Source organism: Rattus norvegicus, chromosome 5, assembly GCF_021556685.1.
Source record: "Rattus norvegicus strain SHRSP/BbbUtx chromosome 5, alternate assembly SHRSP_T2T, whole genome shotgun sequence".
Lineage (NCBI taxonomy): Eukaryota > Metazoa > Chordata > Mammalia > Rodentia > Muridae > Rattus > Rattus norvegicus.
Genome location: NC_141538.1, coordinates 157,443,253 through 157,457,307, shown reverse-complemented (window position 1 = coordinate 157,457,307; position 14,055 = coordinate 157,443,253). Strand labels below are relative to the sequence as shown.

At 51.4% G+C, this 14,055-nt stretch overlaps 1 protein-coding gene and 1 long non-coding RNA gene across 11 annotated transcripts in view; one reads left to right on the top strand and one right to left on the bottom strand.

The window, feature by feature from the left end:
• The window catches only part of Capzb (capping actin protein of muscle Z-line subunit beta), a 100,287-nt gene extending 89,824 nt beyond the window's left edge, over positions 1–10,463 (bottom strand). For 3 of the 10 annotated variants that reach the window (NM_001436734.1, NM_001436731.1, NM_001005903.2), the window contains 1 exon segment: positions 10,362–10,463. In NM_001436734.1, coding sequence (NP_001423663.1) covers positions 10,362–10,364 — 3 coding nt within the window. In that variant the 5' untranslated portion in view covers positions 10,365–10,463. 10 annotated transcript variants of the gene reach the window in all.
• Positions 10,372–13,051, top strand: LOC148006123 (uncharacterized). Its single transcript, XR_015621275.1, has 2 exons — positions 10,372–10,599; positions 10,777–13,051. It is a non-coding gene; the product is annotated as an uncharacterized LOC148006123 (long non-coding RNA).
• Positions 13,052–14,055: the final 1,004 nt, after the last annotated feature.

Sequence of the window (14,055 nt, the reverse complement as noted above, 5' to 3'; positions counted from 1 at the left end):
CCCCTCACTGAGCTACAGACCCCAGTAGAAATGGCTACTTTATTGTTGTTGGGTTTGAGTGGAGGTTTTTTTTAGTTGGTGGTGGTTTGCTTGTTTTTGAGTCAGTCTCATGTGGTCCTGGCTGGTCTGGAATTCAGCCATCCTCCTGCCTCTGCCTCCCAAGTACAGAGATCAAAGACATGCACTATTTTTTTTTAAAGATTTAGTTTATGTTTGTGAGTTCACTGTCATTTTCTTCAGACACACCAGAAGAGGGCATCGGATCCCATTACAGGTGGTTGTGAGCCACCATGTGGTTGCTGGAATTTGAACTCAGGACCTCTGGAAGAGTAGTCAGTGCTCTTAAGTGCTGAGTTATCTCTCCAGCCCAAAGACATGCACTATCACGCCAGTGAAAATAGCAACTTTTACTCGCACCATTTCAGAGACAAGAAGACAGACAAGGACCTCATCCTGGTCTTCTGCCTCCAGCACACCCTTTCACAGCCTTGGACTTGGGAATCTCGACTGCCTGGGAGCAGTAAGAAATGCGAAAAACAGCAGACAGCTCCTGTAACTGAAGGCCAGGCGCTCACCGACCACCACACGCTGGCTGCTATCAGGACCACAGGTGGTTTTCCCAGGGACACACTGCCAGCCTTCGGTATCACGAGTGAGCTGACCTGACCTGACAATCTCTGCTCAGCTCTTTCTTTCCCCATTAAGACCTTGGCTCTGATGGCTGGTTTAGCCTTATGAAAGTTGGGTTTAAGAGATCCAAAGAAACTGGGCAGTGGTGACAGTCCAGGCCTTTAATCCCAGTGCTCAGGAGGCAGAAGCAGGCAAATCTCTGAGTTCGAGGCCAGCCTACTCTACAAAGTGAGTCTAGGACAACCAGGGCCAGTACACAGAGAAACCCTGTCTCGAAAAACCAAAGGGGGCAGGGAGGGAGAGAGAGAACGGGTGGGGAAGATATCTAGCCATAGAAAACTGGACACTGCAAGGGTCTCCCACTCAAACTGCCCTGCTCTCTCACCATGCACTCCACCATAAATATGCTGGACCACAGAAACACTGACACCTGACAATTTTTACCTACCAAAACATAGCAGTCTCACATGGTTCATTCTCATATAGGGAAGCTGTTCACATCATTAAGAACAAACAGGCGAGTCAGTCGTTCAACAAACACTGATGGAGCCACAACACAGGCCAGGAACAAGGGAACATTGCTGCAGCACTCACGATGAAGCAAGCAAGGGGATTTATAACTTCCCTCCCCAAAATAAACTCAGCAGGCAGAAGAGAAATGGTCAATGGGGCATACCCAAAGCCACCTACAAGTGCCCAAGGCTTGGGATGTGAATCACAGGAAACTAGGTGAGGGAACCCTGCCGGGCTTACTCACCAACAGTTCCCAACAGGCAGTGTCATGAGGGAGGGCTCAACCTCCACCAATGCTTCCTAGGCTAGAAGGCTTCTTTCTAAAGCCACTCTGCAGGGTCCCTCCACCTAAGAGCTGTTATTTCAACAACTTGACCCAAAGCACAAGCGTCTGCCTCCTATACCAAGCCCAAACTTGCTCAGTCACTGTGGCTAGACCTACTGAGGGGGGTTATTAAAATAACCACCCCAGAAGAATCTGATTGGCAGGAGCTTTTGAGTAGGATGTCAACATGGAGTCACATGGTAACCGCTCATGCCTCACTGGGGCCCCTGAGCGATTTACCACTCTCTCTGAGCTTTCATTTCTTTATCTACAACAGGAGGAAATGGTTCTAGGGCTGGGGTTGACAGAACCAGATATCAAGATCGTGGGCACCACGACAGAAGGAAAGGGACAGTAGTGACTAACAGGAGCTCTAGGAGTGGGTACACCATCGACTGAGCAGTTGCCCGGCAACCTCCAATTCCAGGACCGTCAGGCCACACCTCAAGCCCAAAGCTGTCACCTCAAATCTCAGGACAGGCAGAAACAACTGTTTACACGTACATGCTGTGAAAATGCTGACTGAATGAGACTTCACCAGGGCGTACACTGAGAAAGCTCACAGCAGAACCCTCAACACTGGCCAGAGAGATGGTCCAGCATAAAAGCCAGGTACCTGCTGTACAAGCCCTACGAACTGAGTCCAATCCTGGGAATTCACACAAAGGTGGAAGGAGTTGTCTCTGATCCACACACACACACACACACACACACACACCATCCTCAACAGAGGCTGGGCGCGACAGCACACACCTTTAATCCTAATACTTTAGGTGGACGCAGGAAGACGAGGAGCTCAGAGACATTCTATCCATATAGCAACCTGCACCCCAAACCTAGGTGAGGTCACCAGGCAGTTAGAGGTGCAGAGGACCAATAAAAGCACACACACAAGGCACAGGGAGAAATTCTGGAGTGGCTCCCTGAGAGGCCAACCTGCTAGGGCAAGACAGCACCACAGGGTGGGCACATACATGCTCCTCCATGTTCCTCCCCTATTTAGTAGTACAAACTACAACAGAGGAGGAAACTGAGTATGTAAAACCAGACAAAGTCCAACAAGATCCAAGCCACCAGCAGAGAAACCCTGAGCAACAGGACGACATGGCAAGCCTGACCTGAACCCCTGCCATTCACAGCTACAAGGACAACTCCCCTGGCTCAGAGCTACTTGGAAGCTGCAAAGGTCTCTCTCACCACAACCACACACCATAACGACATTTAGGTCAAGAACCAACTACCTTCGCCATTTGTGGTCCCTAAGCTGAGAGCACCTGGTGAGAAAAGCCTAGCTATATTTTAAGTCAGAGATGATTCCCTGGGCAAATGTAATCCCGCAATGTTTTTTACATATAAGAGCACTACAGGGGCTGGAGAGGTGGCTCAGTGGTTAAGAGCACTGCCTGCTCTTCCAGAGGTCATGAGTTCAATTCCCAGCAACCACATGGTGGCTCACAACCATCTGAAATAAGATCTGATGCCCTCTTTTGGTGTGTCTGAAGACAGCTACAATGTACTTTTAATTAATTAATTAATTAATTAAATCTTTAAAAAAAAAAAAAAACGAGCACTCCAGTGGTGGCCAGTCAGAGAATGGTTTCAGAGAAGATCCTGATGAGTTCAGCACAAGAAGAGGAAGCTTCAGGGAGCAGTTTAAGCAGAAGTTCAGGGTCAGAGCCAGGGGGAACAGCTGCCAGTGCCCCACATTGTGGTAAGAACTCTGAGGCCAGAAAGAAGCACTGGACTGGAGTTCTTAGCAGGCTGGGGTTTACCTGGGCTGGCCTCTAAGGCTACCAGCTCTGGGTCAGAGGCTCCAACTACAGCAGGCTCATCAGGGTTGGTGCTGTCTCCCAGGCCAGCTGGGAGGCTACATGAATGGCTGGCCATCAACTACCCATGGTAATAAAAATAACCTTACAACAGCAGCCAACAGGCCTCTCCCACTTTAACCATGCTAGCCAGGCACTGCCTACAGTTTCCATACACTCAGGCAGTCCCTGTAATAATCCCGCCACAGCAAGGTCCTGGGCAGTAACCACCTGGGCAGGAGGATGGTAACCACTAGGCCACTGCTAGTAGTGGATTAGAGGACTACAACTAAGTCCACAGCTGTGGTCGAGGTGTCCACAGAATGAACGACAAAGAAAATGGCTAGGGGTGGGGGAGGCTGGAGAGAGATGGCACAACAGTTAAGAGCACAACTTCCTCTTGCAAAGGACCCAGGTTCCGTTCCCAGCACCCACACGAAGGCTCCAAATCACCCACAACTCCAATTCCAGATCTGACACTCTTCTGACTGCCACAGGCATGCATGTGGTACGCAGACACACTTGTAGGCAAAACACTCATTCACATAAAATAATCCTTAGAAAGAAAAAGAAAGAAAGAAAGAAAGAAAGAAAGAAAGAAAGAAGAGAGGGAGGGAGGGAGGGAGGGAGGGAGGGAGGGAGGGAGGGAGGAAGGAAGGAAGGAAGGAAGGAAGGAAGATCGAAGTCAAGGCAGCCCAGGCAGCCCTGGTCTCTTCCTCCGTACCCTGAGATACCCTGAGAATACCTTGGGCCTGTCTCGTAGCACTGCATGGAATATGAAAACAGCCACTCGGCAGGGCCTCCCACACTGTAGACTGCCTCAGTAGTTGGGTCTCAGGCACTGACATGCCTAGACGCTACAGTACACTGGGCCACCAGCAGCAGGCTAGGCTAGCTGTCACTTGGCTAACCATGCAGAATGCCCACTCATGTCAATCATCTATCAGGGCTCTGTGGGTCCCATTATCTAGGATTTAAACTAATCAGAAAGAGCTGTTTGGTCAATGACCAATCGGAAGGCCTGCATGTCCATCTCTGGGGGCAGATGTACCTCTCAACCAGATGGCAGACCTCTGCAGCTCACTGTGCCTATCTGCCTTTCTCCACTACAGGCCCCAGCCAGCCTGGCCAGACCCTGCTACCTCGAAGGAGATGCCTACGAATGTACCCATCCCCCTTTCCTCCCTCTTCATCTGCAGTACCTGTCTACACAGCATGGCTAGAGGACTCATGCTAAAATACCACTGCTCCATCAGCCTGCTCACATTTCCACCTGCCCTGTGAGAAATGTCCCTGGCTCCACGCTGTCCAGACCAAACGCAAACTCCTGAGCTTAGCAGCTGGCAGCTGGCAGCGAACACTTCCTCTCCATGTCTACCCAGTGGTTCTCAAACCCACCCTGCTGACATCACACTGACCTTGGACTTGGTACAGTGAACTCACAGGCTGATGGTGCCCCACCCTAACCTCCCCTTCCTCTTTGGCTGGGCAAGGTCTTCCTGGGCTTCAGGCCCAGCCCCCAAGCTGACTGAGGACTGGAATGTCTACAGGGCTTCCGGAGCGAGGTGAAACACCTGACTAGCACGCACATGTGGCCTTCCAGAGTTCTTCCAGAACTTTCCCTCCAAGCTGTACTAAACTTCTTGAGCACACTTTTCCTCCTCTCCAGGATGAGAGAACAGGGGCTGTGGCTTCCATTTGTGTCACATACACTTGGGTATACAAAAGTTGACAGAGGGGGTTGGGGATTTAGCTCAGTGGTAGAGCGCTTGCCTAGCAAGCGCAAGGCCCTGGGTTCGGTCCCCAGCTCTGAAAAAAAAAAAAAAAAAAAGTTGACAGAGAGCCGCTATAGCCCCAACTTACTGTGTTGCCAGTATATTAAAAATGCCATTTCTCAGCCAATGATGAAAGAAGAGAACCAACTTCCCAAAGTTATCCTCTGGCCTCCACACACAGATTGTGGAGCACCTACACACACACACACACACACACACACACACACACACACACACACACACACACTAAATTTAAAACCATTTCCTTTTCCTCTGGCCTCCACACACAGATTGTGGAGCACCTACACACACACACACACACACTAAATTTAAAACCATTTCCTTTTCCTGGTGTCCCTAAGAAATACTCCCCTCACCCTGTACATCAAGGAACTAAGGGGAAGGAAGGAGGGGCGCTCACTTAGGTCACACACTTAGGTCACACAGAAAGGCAATCAGGACTCCACCCAGACACACCCCACTCTGAAGGCAGCAAGGGAGAGACAGCCACCTCTCAGCTCTCACTACCTTCCTACTCAGTGCCATGGAAGACTTCCTGAGCACCCAGCAGCCAGTGCATGGTACAGGTGACAAGGCTCTGCATGGACAAGCGCTCCTGCATTCTGTTGCCTGTCCTTGCCCCCCTCAATCAAAGTGGACTCCACCACCACTTTGATTGACACCGCATCCAAATCTGATTTCTTTTTCTTTTTTTTTTTAAGAGGGAGGAGTAATTTTTGAGACAGGATCTCTCTATGTATCCCAGACGACCTGGAGTCCTGCTGTGTAGAGCAGGAAAGACCTTAAATTCATAGAGATCTGCTGCTTCTTTCTCCTAAGCACTGGGATTTTTAAAGGGGTGCACCACTATGTCTAGCTCTAAGTCTAGCTTCTTATACACTGTTGTCTGTGGTCCAAAGCTGATCCTTCCTCATCAAGCTTTTGCAAGGCAAAAATCAACAGCTTCTGGTGGAGTGGATGGCACATGGCTAGAGCCCCATAAATATCTCCACCTCCTTACAATGAGACATTCGTCTGTGAATGCTACACTAGCTAATCCCAATGCCAGTGAGTGTGCAGTAGACTGGTCCAGGCTGGCAGACCCAGCCCTCATGGAGGACCTGTTCCAAGCCCCTATGCCTGTGGTCAATACTTCTGAAACACAGTCTCACAGAGGGTCTAAACTACAGATCTGCAATTCACATCGTTCACCTGACCTTCTGAGCTTCAGACATTCCTTGAACAAAAACAAGCTGAGCAGTCACTGTTTCCAGACCCTGGGCCAGTGCCAGTGGTGGATGTCCACCATGTCTCAAGGTTGCGTCTCAGGCTGCAGGCTGCAGACATACACACTTTATTCCACTGGACTGAAAACACTCGAAAAGCCAAGAGCGGGGTTGGGGATTTAGCTCAGTGGTAGAGCGCTTGCCTAGCAAACGCAAGGCCCTGGGTTCGGTCCCCAGCTCCGAAAAAAAGAAAAAGGAAAAAAAAAAAAAAAAGAAAAAGGAAAAGGAAAAGCCAAGAGCACAGAACCCAGCTCAGGCCACAATGTCCCCTTCCATTTCCTCTACAGTGCATGCTTATGACCCTGGCACTGACAGTAAATACTGTCCCCCTTATCATTAGGGGAGAGTGACAAGGTGTCTCTCCCACCCTGTTGCTCAGGTTGGACCTGAACTTCTGAGTAGCCAGAGTCATAGGTGTGTGACACTGCCTGACTTTCCAAGCTCTGTTGTAGGCTCCCTAACAGTGGAAGCCAGAGGCCCACATCGTGTCTGCCTTGCTCTCTGCTACTCCTCAGCACACAGCAGCTCATGATGCACACATCTAAGCAGTGATGCCTACAGCTCCAGATCGGTGCCTAGTAAGTGCTCTGCAATAAGCACTTCCCGCTCTGGCAAGCAAGGCTCTGAGCTGTCAGGGCCCTTGCCCTGTGTCCTCCCTCCTCCTCCATAGAATGTAACAGTATAGCACTTCCAAATTATAAATAGATCTACCTTCAAAGGCACGTCTGTCATTTTCCCAATCTTAAACTAATAATCACGGGCTACTTATCAAAAGGAGACTGGCTGCGTTTACTTGAACAGAACAAGCATACACAAGGTCTCTAAGTCCAACTACACAGGAAGTTGTTTAAAGTTATACTGTTTGCTTATTTATTTACTTATTGGGGGAAGGGAGACAGGACTCTGTGAGTATGCTGGTTAGAGGAAGACTTGGTTCTACATATGGGTTCTAGGAATTGAACTCTGCTCCCCTAGCTTGGCAGCAGTCACCTTTAACCCCTGAGCATCTCTCCGGATCTTATTCACAGGAGGAGCCCACCAAGATACATTGCAGTCTACTCCATTTCCCCTTTTAACAATAGGACCTCTCCTACCAGCTCTTGTCATCAGTGCCATCTGTGAGCAACAGGTCCTAAGGAGCCTCCTTGGCCTCTCACTGTCCCAGCCCCACCACTGAGCACCAGCATCTTAATGCTCAGAATAATAACCTCAAAGTCAGAAGCCAGAGCTCTGTGGTGCGTTGACACTGTAAAGCACTTAGGGACAGTCGTAAGACTGCCTGCTGAGGGGATGTAAATAAACCCCATTTGCCTATGCACTCTTATCGGGACAGTGGACTTGTCTCCAAGAACAACCGTGGACTCCACTCCAAGTCAAATGCATTTAAAGTCTCTCCCCTCAGTGGGCACCCTGGAGCTGGCTAGCCACTTGCTCTACCACCAAGCCCGCTGCAAACCAACCCATGGTTGTCTTCATTATCTACGATGCAGCCCCATTCCACCACTTCTGGTTTGTCCAAACTACCCACACCAAGGCATCGGACTGTTCTAGCATAGTATGAACCTGACTATAAGGCAGTCAGAAACCGCTCAGGGGACTAGGATACTTGAAAAACAAGTTCATGAGAAGGAGTGTCAACCTCCGAGTGGCTGCGCTCATAGACACATCCCAGATCACACCAAGCAATCTCCTGGTTTTCACTGAAACAGGGTCTCACTCTCAGTGTTGCCCGAGATGGCCTTGAATGCCTTAAACAGCTGAGATTACAGGTATGTGGCGCCAGGCCCAGCCTCCCCAGTCAAATGGCTCAGAGCTAGGCACTGTTCTAGGACCAGATAGACAGGGACAGAAAACACAAGGCCACAATCTCTGTCCCCAGAGAGCCGGGATCAGGTGCACAGGCTATACTACTGTCTCCCAATGGCGGTCTCCTAACAGGGGATCCACCCACAGTTTGCAGGGATGAGTGCTTGCCCTCCGCGGCCGTGCCCAAGCATCCCGTCATTATGGTTCTTGCAGAGTGTCATTATATCAGATATACACAGCATACAAGGAAGATGGCTGCCTGGAGGCTGCTTGCTGGGCATGCTTTCACTGCCCAAGAGTCTCGCACAGACTGAACAACATTTTGAGTCAGTTACAATGAATGCTCCAGCTTTTCTTTACCCTGTCAAACGGAGAAAGCAAAGGCCTAGAGGACTCTGGGGCACTAAGTCCCATCTGGTCACCCTCTCCTGGCACCCTCTCCTATTTCCGTGCTGGGGGCACACATAGAAAACTTCAGTCTACTTTGAAGAATCTCACCCAAAACTGTCCTGGACAAGTCCTTCCCCGTGCAGACTAAGATCAGGGTTTCAGACTCCCAGGCCAGTTTTCAGCCAAGAGCAACAGTATGAAAAACAGTCTTTGCCTATGCTTTTAAATCGATATATAGAAAGTTTATTAGCCAATCAGATTTAGTCACCCCCAACTCAATGGCTGCACCCTGAATTAAACAAGGAACAGGGCTCCTCAAAACCATCTAGGGTCCAAAATCCACTCCTACTGGAGGGGAGCCCTCCGCAAGGCTGTGATGTTCTGCATGAAGCAGGTGGATAGCCTTCCCTCTCAGTCTACCTTACAAGGCTTCCTTGACCACGTGAGGTAGCTCTCTGGCCCTTCCACCTAGAAGGTGGGCCTGCTCTGCAGGTATCCAGATGGATTAGGGGGTGCAGGGATATGGGGGAGGGGGGAACGACACACCTAGGGCTCCTCAAATAAGTTATGAGCATAGAGGCCTGACTTCATTACCAAAACAAACACCATGAGTAGAGTGAGGTAGTTCTCGGGCAGCTCACCTGATCAGCGGCACCTCCATAATCAGCAGTTCCAACCCTTACAAGCTGACAGTTCAGGGGGAAAGGAAGGCTGCGCCTGCTAGGATGCATCATGTCCAGGCTGAAGGATGGGCTGCTGAGCTTGGTGTCCCCCAGCCCCAAGGCTGTGGCCTCACAAGAGCGATTGTGAGTTCACCCCTGTCCACTTGGCTTACCCACCGTCAGCACTCTGCTCCCCGACTCAGGCAGGGCACCCCTAAATACGCGCTGTATTAGCTGCTCTAGGGCCTCCCAAGGGAAATGCCCTGCTCTGCCTTCCGGGCACACAGATGCCGCCCTTCTCTCCCTTGCTCGCTTGTTCACTCACACCGAACCTAAGCGGCCTCCCCAGAAAGGGGCAAGCCTAGGAAAGGCACAGCACCCGGACTACCCCCACCCTGGTTGGGGCTCTCCCCCGCTCACCAGAGGCTGCCAAGGAAGAGCCTCCTAGGAACAGGGGAGGGGACACCTGGGTTAGGAGCAGGACACCGAGCAAGCAGGGTCTAGATGGGAGGGTGAGGGTAAGAGCAGCGCAGGGCTGACGCAGGCTAGGTTTAAGTCGTGAGAAGTCGGGGGAAGGGGACCGCTAGGGCCGGGGGTGGGGGGGAGCTGGGGGTAGGGAGGTGCAGGAGGGGAACACAGTCGGAATAGAGAGGGCAGACTTGAGGACCACGGAGAGGAGAGTCCATCAGGGTGGAGGAAACAAACCTAGGCTGAGTTCACTGGAAAGGGATCGTCGAGGCGCAGGCTGGGGCCATGGAGAGAAGAGTTTGGGGAAAGGGGCCTAGACTGGGCCACAGGAGTGAAAACCACGGTCCTAGCTTGGGCCCTGGGACCGAGGCAGGGGCCCAAGTTCAGCCCATGGGATGAAGGCCTGCGAGAAGGGTGCTTGGAGGGAAGGAAGGTCTAGCCTGGGATAAGCGAGACTAGTCTGGACATGCGGGGGAAGAACTCGGCTTCACATGGAGCCCAAGGCGAGGTCATAAGCTATAAGGACCTCCCGCCGCCCACTCAGGACCCGAAGAGTGGCGTCTGCCTAAGGTCCCGGACCCCGCCCCTCCCCCACCCCGGATCCCCACCCTCCCCGGGCCGGCGGGTCGGCGAGAGAGTGGACGCAAGCTCCCGCAGTGAGGGGGTCCCGGGATAGAGCCATGAGGGGGTCTCTTTACCATGGTGGCGGCGGCGGCGACGGTCCCAGTCCCGGCGTCTGTGGCTCTCCCCCCCGCAGCAGGGCCCGGCGCTTCCACTTCCCCGGGTGCCCAAGAGTGAACATCCGGGTCAGCGCCCCCCTCCCCCTCCCCCCCGCGCCGGGCAGCCACCACCTTCCTCCCCGCCCCGGCCATCCCGGCCCGCCCCCCAGCCGCCAGCTCGCGACCAATGAGCGTGCGGGGCCGCAGCGATCGCCAAGTATGGAGCGCCGCGCGGGAGGCGGGGACGGGGGCGGACCCTGCGGTCGGGTGGGCGTGTCCTGTAGAGGGAGGGGCGGGCCAGGCGCAACGGTCCTGCGCGACCAGGGCTGCGGTGTTCCGGGGGCACAGCGGCTGCTTGTGTCTCTCCTCTGACTGTCAGCCTCGCTTCTTGCAGCTGCAGGCCGCGGGGTAGCTGAGGGTGGAGCGGTTCACTGGTTCCCCTGAGCAGAGGATGCGGAAGGCGCTGAAACTAGGAAGGGACCGGCCCTCCTCGCCCCACCCGGACCCGGAACTGGCGCACTGGACGAGGCCCGGCCCCCAAAGAGCGAGGAGAACCTGCAGGGGGACCTGGCTCAGCCGCCCCTGTTGCTGAACACCAGCTATCACGACCAGGCGGGCTGCCTTTAGGTACCAAAAGATGACAGGTGGATAAGCCATAAGGATCTCCTGCCCGCACTTCATAGCTACCAGAGTAGTTGTAGGAAGGCAAGGGGGTAAAATGATTAGAACATTTGGATTCAATAAATGCTGGCTGTTCCATATACTTTTTTTTTTTTTACATCATCTGCAGAGAATCAGCCCTCTTCCCTAATGAGTCGCTCTCTCGAACCATATAGTGACTCAGAAATCCCTTTGTTTTCAGGTCTGAAGATTGAACATAGAGTCTCAGGCATACTAGGCTAATGCTCTTCCATTGAATCGCAGCCCCAACCAAAAATTGGCTGTTCAAAAGAGTAAATTTTGTTTTGTTATCTGAAGGAACTCAAGAGACCTAGAGTTGCACATTTTGCTTATAATAATCCCCTATACAGCTTGCTCCCCCCACCCCCGTTTAGAGTCATATCAGGTCATGAGAAGGGGTCATAGAACTTCATCTGAGGCAAACTGTGCCCAAGGCCTCTGAGCATGATCATAGTCAAGTGAAAGCTTGCAGGGACAGCCACCAGCAGAGAAAGCATCCAGGTAAGTCCCTCAAGAATGACACAGACTGGAATTACAGGAGTTCAGAGAAGGGAGTGGCGCTTAGAAAGTCATTATGCCGGAAGTATTTATTGTGTAGCTATTGGCCAAGCACTATGTAGGCAGCCTGTAGAGATTACAGCTATGAGCAAAATAGCCCATGCTGGCATAGAGCTTGTGGGTGAGATTTCACTTCCAGGAATAGAGAGAGCCTTCTGCATGCTGGGTAAGCACCTCTGCCCTTGAGTTAGGGCCTCTTCGAGCTTGAAACCTGGCTGGAGACAGTTAACCTTTCTAGTAACGTGTTGGGGCTGAGATGTGGAAAACCAGAGTGGATAGAGCAGGTAGACAGACAAGCACTGTGTGGAGAGAATTTGGAGCATGGTTCAAGCGGGCTTTAACTCAGGAAGTAATGTTTGATCAGACAGCTGAAGGTGGGTGTGGAGCAGACCGTGTGTCTATCGTCAGTCAGCACACAGGACAGTGACAGCAGAGATCCCTGTGTTTCCACAGAAGCCACTGAGGCCAGCCTGAATTCTGTGTGGACAGCAACAAGCTCTGACCCGGGTCCCCACACTGCAGTGAGCCTGCTGTGTGCTGGATGACAAGGTGTCGAGGGAGAGCCTCAGAGAGCTATTTGTGTGTCCCAGACAGTTATTTCGATGTCAGAGGAACAATACCTGAGGTCACCCTCTGGTTTCCACACACAGGCATTCCTGCATGTAAACAGACAGAAAACACCTATATGCGCACAGGAATGTTTTTAAAGCACTCATATTGGGGCTAGAGAGGTGCACTGTGGGTAAAGTGCTAACTACTTGCATAAGGACATTTCGGATCGACAGCATGGGAAAGCCAGGCTCACATGTGCACTACTTGTAATTCCTGATGCTGTGTGAAAGACAGGAGGATCTTGGGCTTGGTAACCAGCCAGCCTAGCCAAATGGCAAACTTCAGATCCAGTGAGAAGGCCTTTGGTGGCATATGCCTATAATCTCAGCACTCGGAAGGCAGAGACAGGAGGATCTCTGGGAGTTCAAGGCCAGCCTACTCTACATAGCAAGCTACAGGAGAGCCAGGACTGTAGAGAGAGAAAACAAATACAGTGAGAGACGCTGTGTCAGAAAAGTAAGGTGGATCGAGGTGTAAGATACTGGGTTTTAGACTCAGGACAAGGCGCTGAGGTGCATATTTTACATACCAAAGCAGGCCTGGCCTTCAGGTTCTCCCAGCATCCCTCAGTCCCTATCTGTCATATCCTGCCCTCTACCCTGAACTTTCCAGCCCAGAAGCTCTTCCCTATATAATCCAGACATTTTGGTCTCCCCTCCCCCTTTCCTTCTCTCTTCTCTCCCTGTGTGCACTCTTTCTCCCTCTTCTCCCTCCCCAATCTCCCTCCCCAGAGCACCTTCCCTGGCCTTGTTTCTTGGGCCAGTGAATGTGCCCGCCCAAGAGTAGTTTCCCAATAAACCTGTATTTATGACTACTTTAATCTGACTTGGATTGACTCATTTCACCAGCGGAGAAGTACCTTATCATAGATGACATGCACTTTTAATCCCAGAACCGAGGAGGTGGAGGTAGACAGATCTGTCTATAAGTTCAAGGTCAGCCAGGGATTAATAGCATCAAAACAATAAGGTAGTATAAGACCTTGATGTAGATTTCTGCCCTGCGTATGCAAATCACAGGCCAGCACACCTATACACGTGTACATGCACACATTCTCACCATCCATACACACACAACCGCACCAATGGGACACTTCCTCTGTGTTGGACTCCATTAAGCCTTTTCCAGATCCTTAGAACAGGGCGTCCCAAAAGTAAGGAGCCTCTCGAAAGTCATGCAGCAGAGATAAATAAATGGTCCTGAAGAAGGCCAGGCACACCTGTATTCTCATGTTCATTGATGTTTTACCAGGGCAACATGGCAAGTAGGAAGGAGTTGAAGATGCTAAGGACTTGAGTTCACAGTGAAAAGATTTGCTATTGAACTGGGCAAGACTGCAAGAGGAATAGGGATGGGGTGGGGAGGGGTGCGGTGGGGAGGGTGGGGTAAGGTAGGGAGGGTAAGTGCCTGCTCTATTCGAGATGCCTACTGGAAACGTCAATGGAGAGGCCCAGTAAGGAACTGGGTGGAAGCCTGCCGCTAATGAGTGGCAAATAAAGGTATTTAAAAGCACAAGATGTTGAGATGGGTATGCTCAGTCATGGGCTTAGAGAGAAGAGATCATGAAGAACCAAGCAGCAAAGAGGAGATCATATCTCTCCCAAAAGCCAGGGATAAGAGCATGAAATAAGGGGTTGGGGATTTAGCTCAGTGGTAGATCACTTGCCTAGGAAGCGCAAGGCCCTGGGTTCGGTCCCCAGCTCCGGAAAAAAAAAGAACAAAAAAAAAAAAAAAAAAAAGCATGAAATAAGTCACACCCAAAGAAAAGATTACCAGAAAGCCATTTCCAAAGTGTATTGTCTGTAGTTTTTCCATTTTTGTT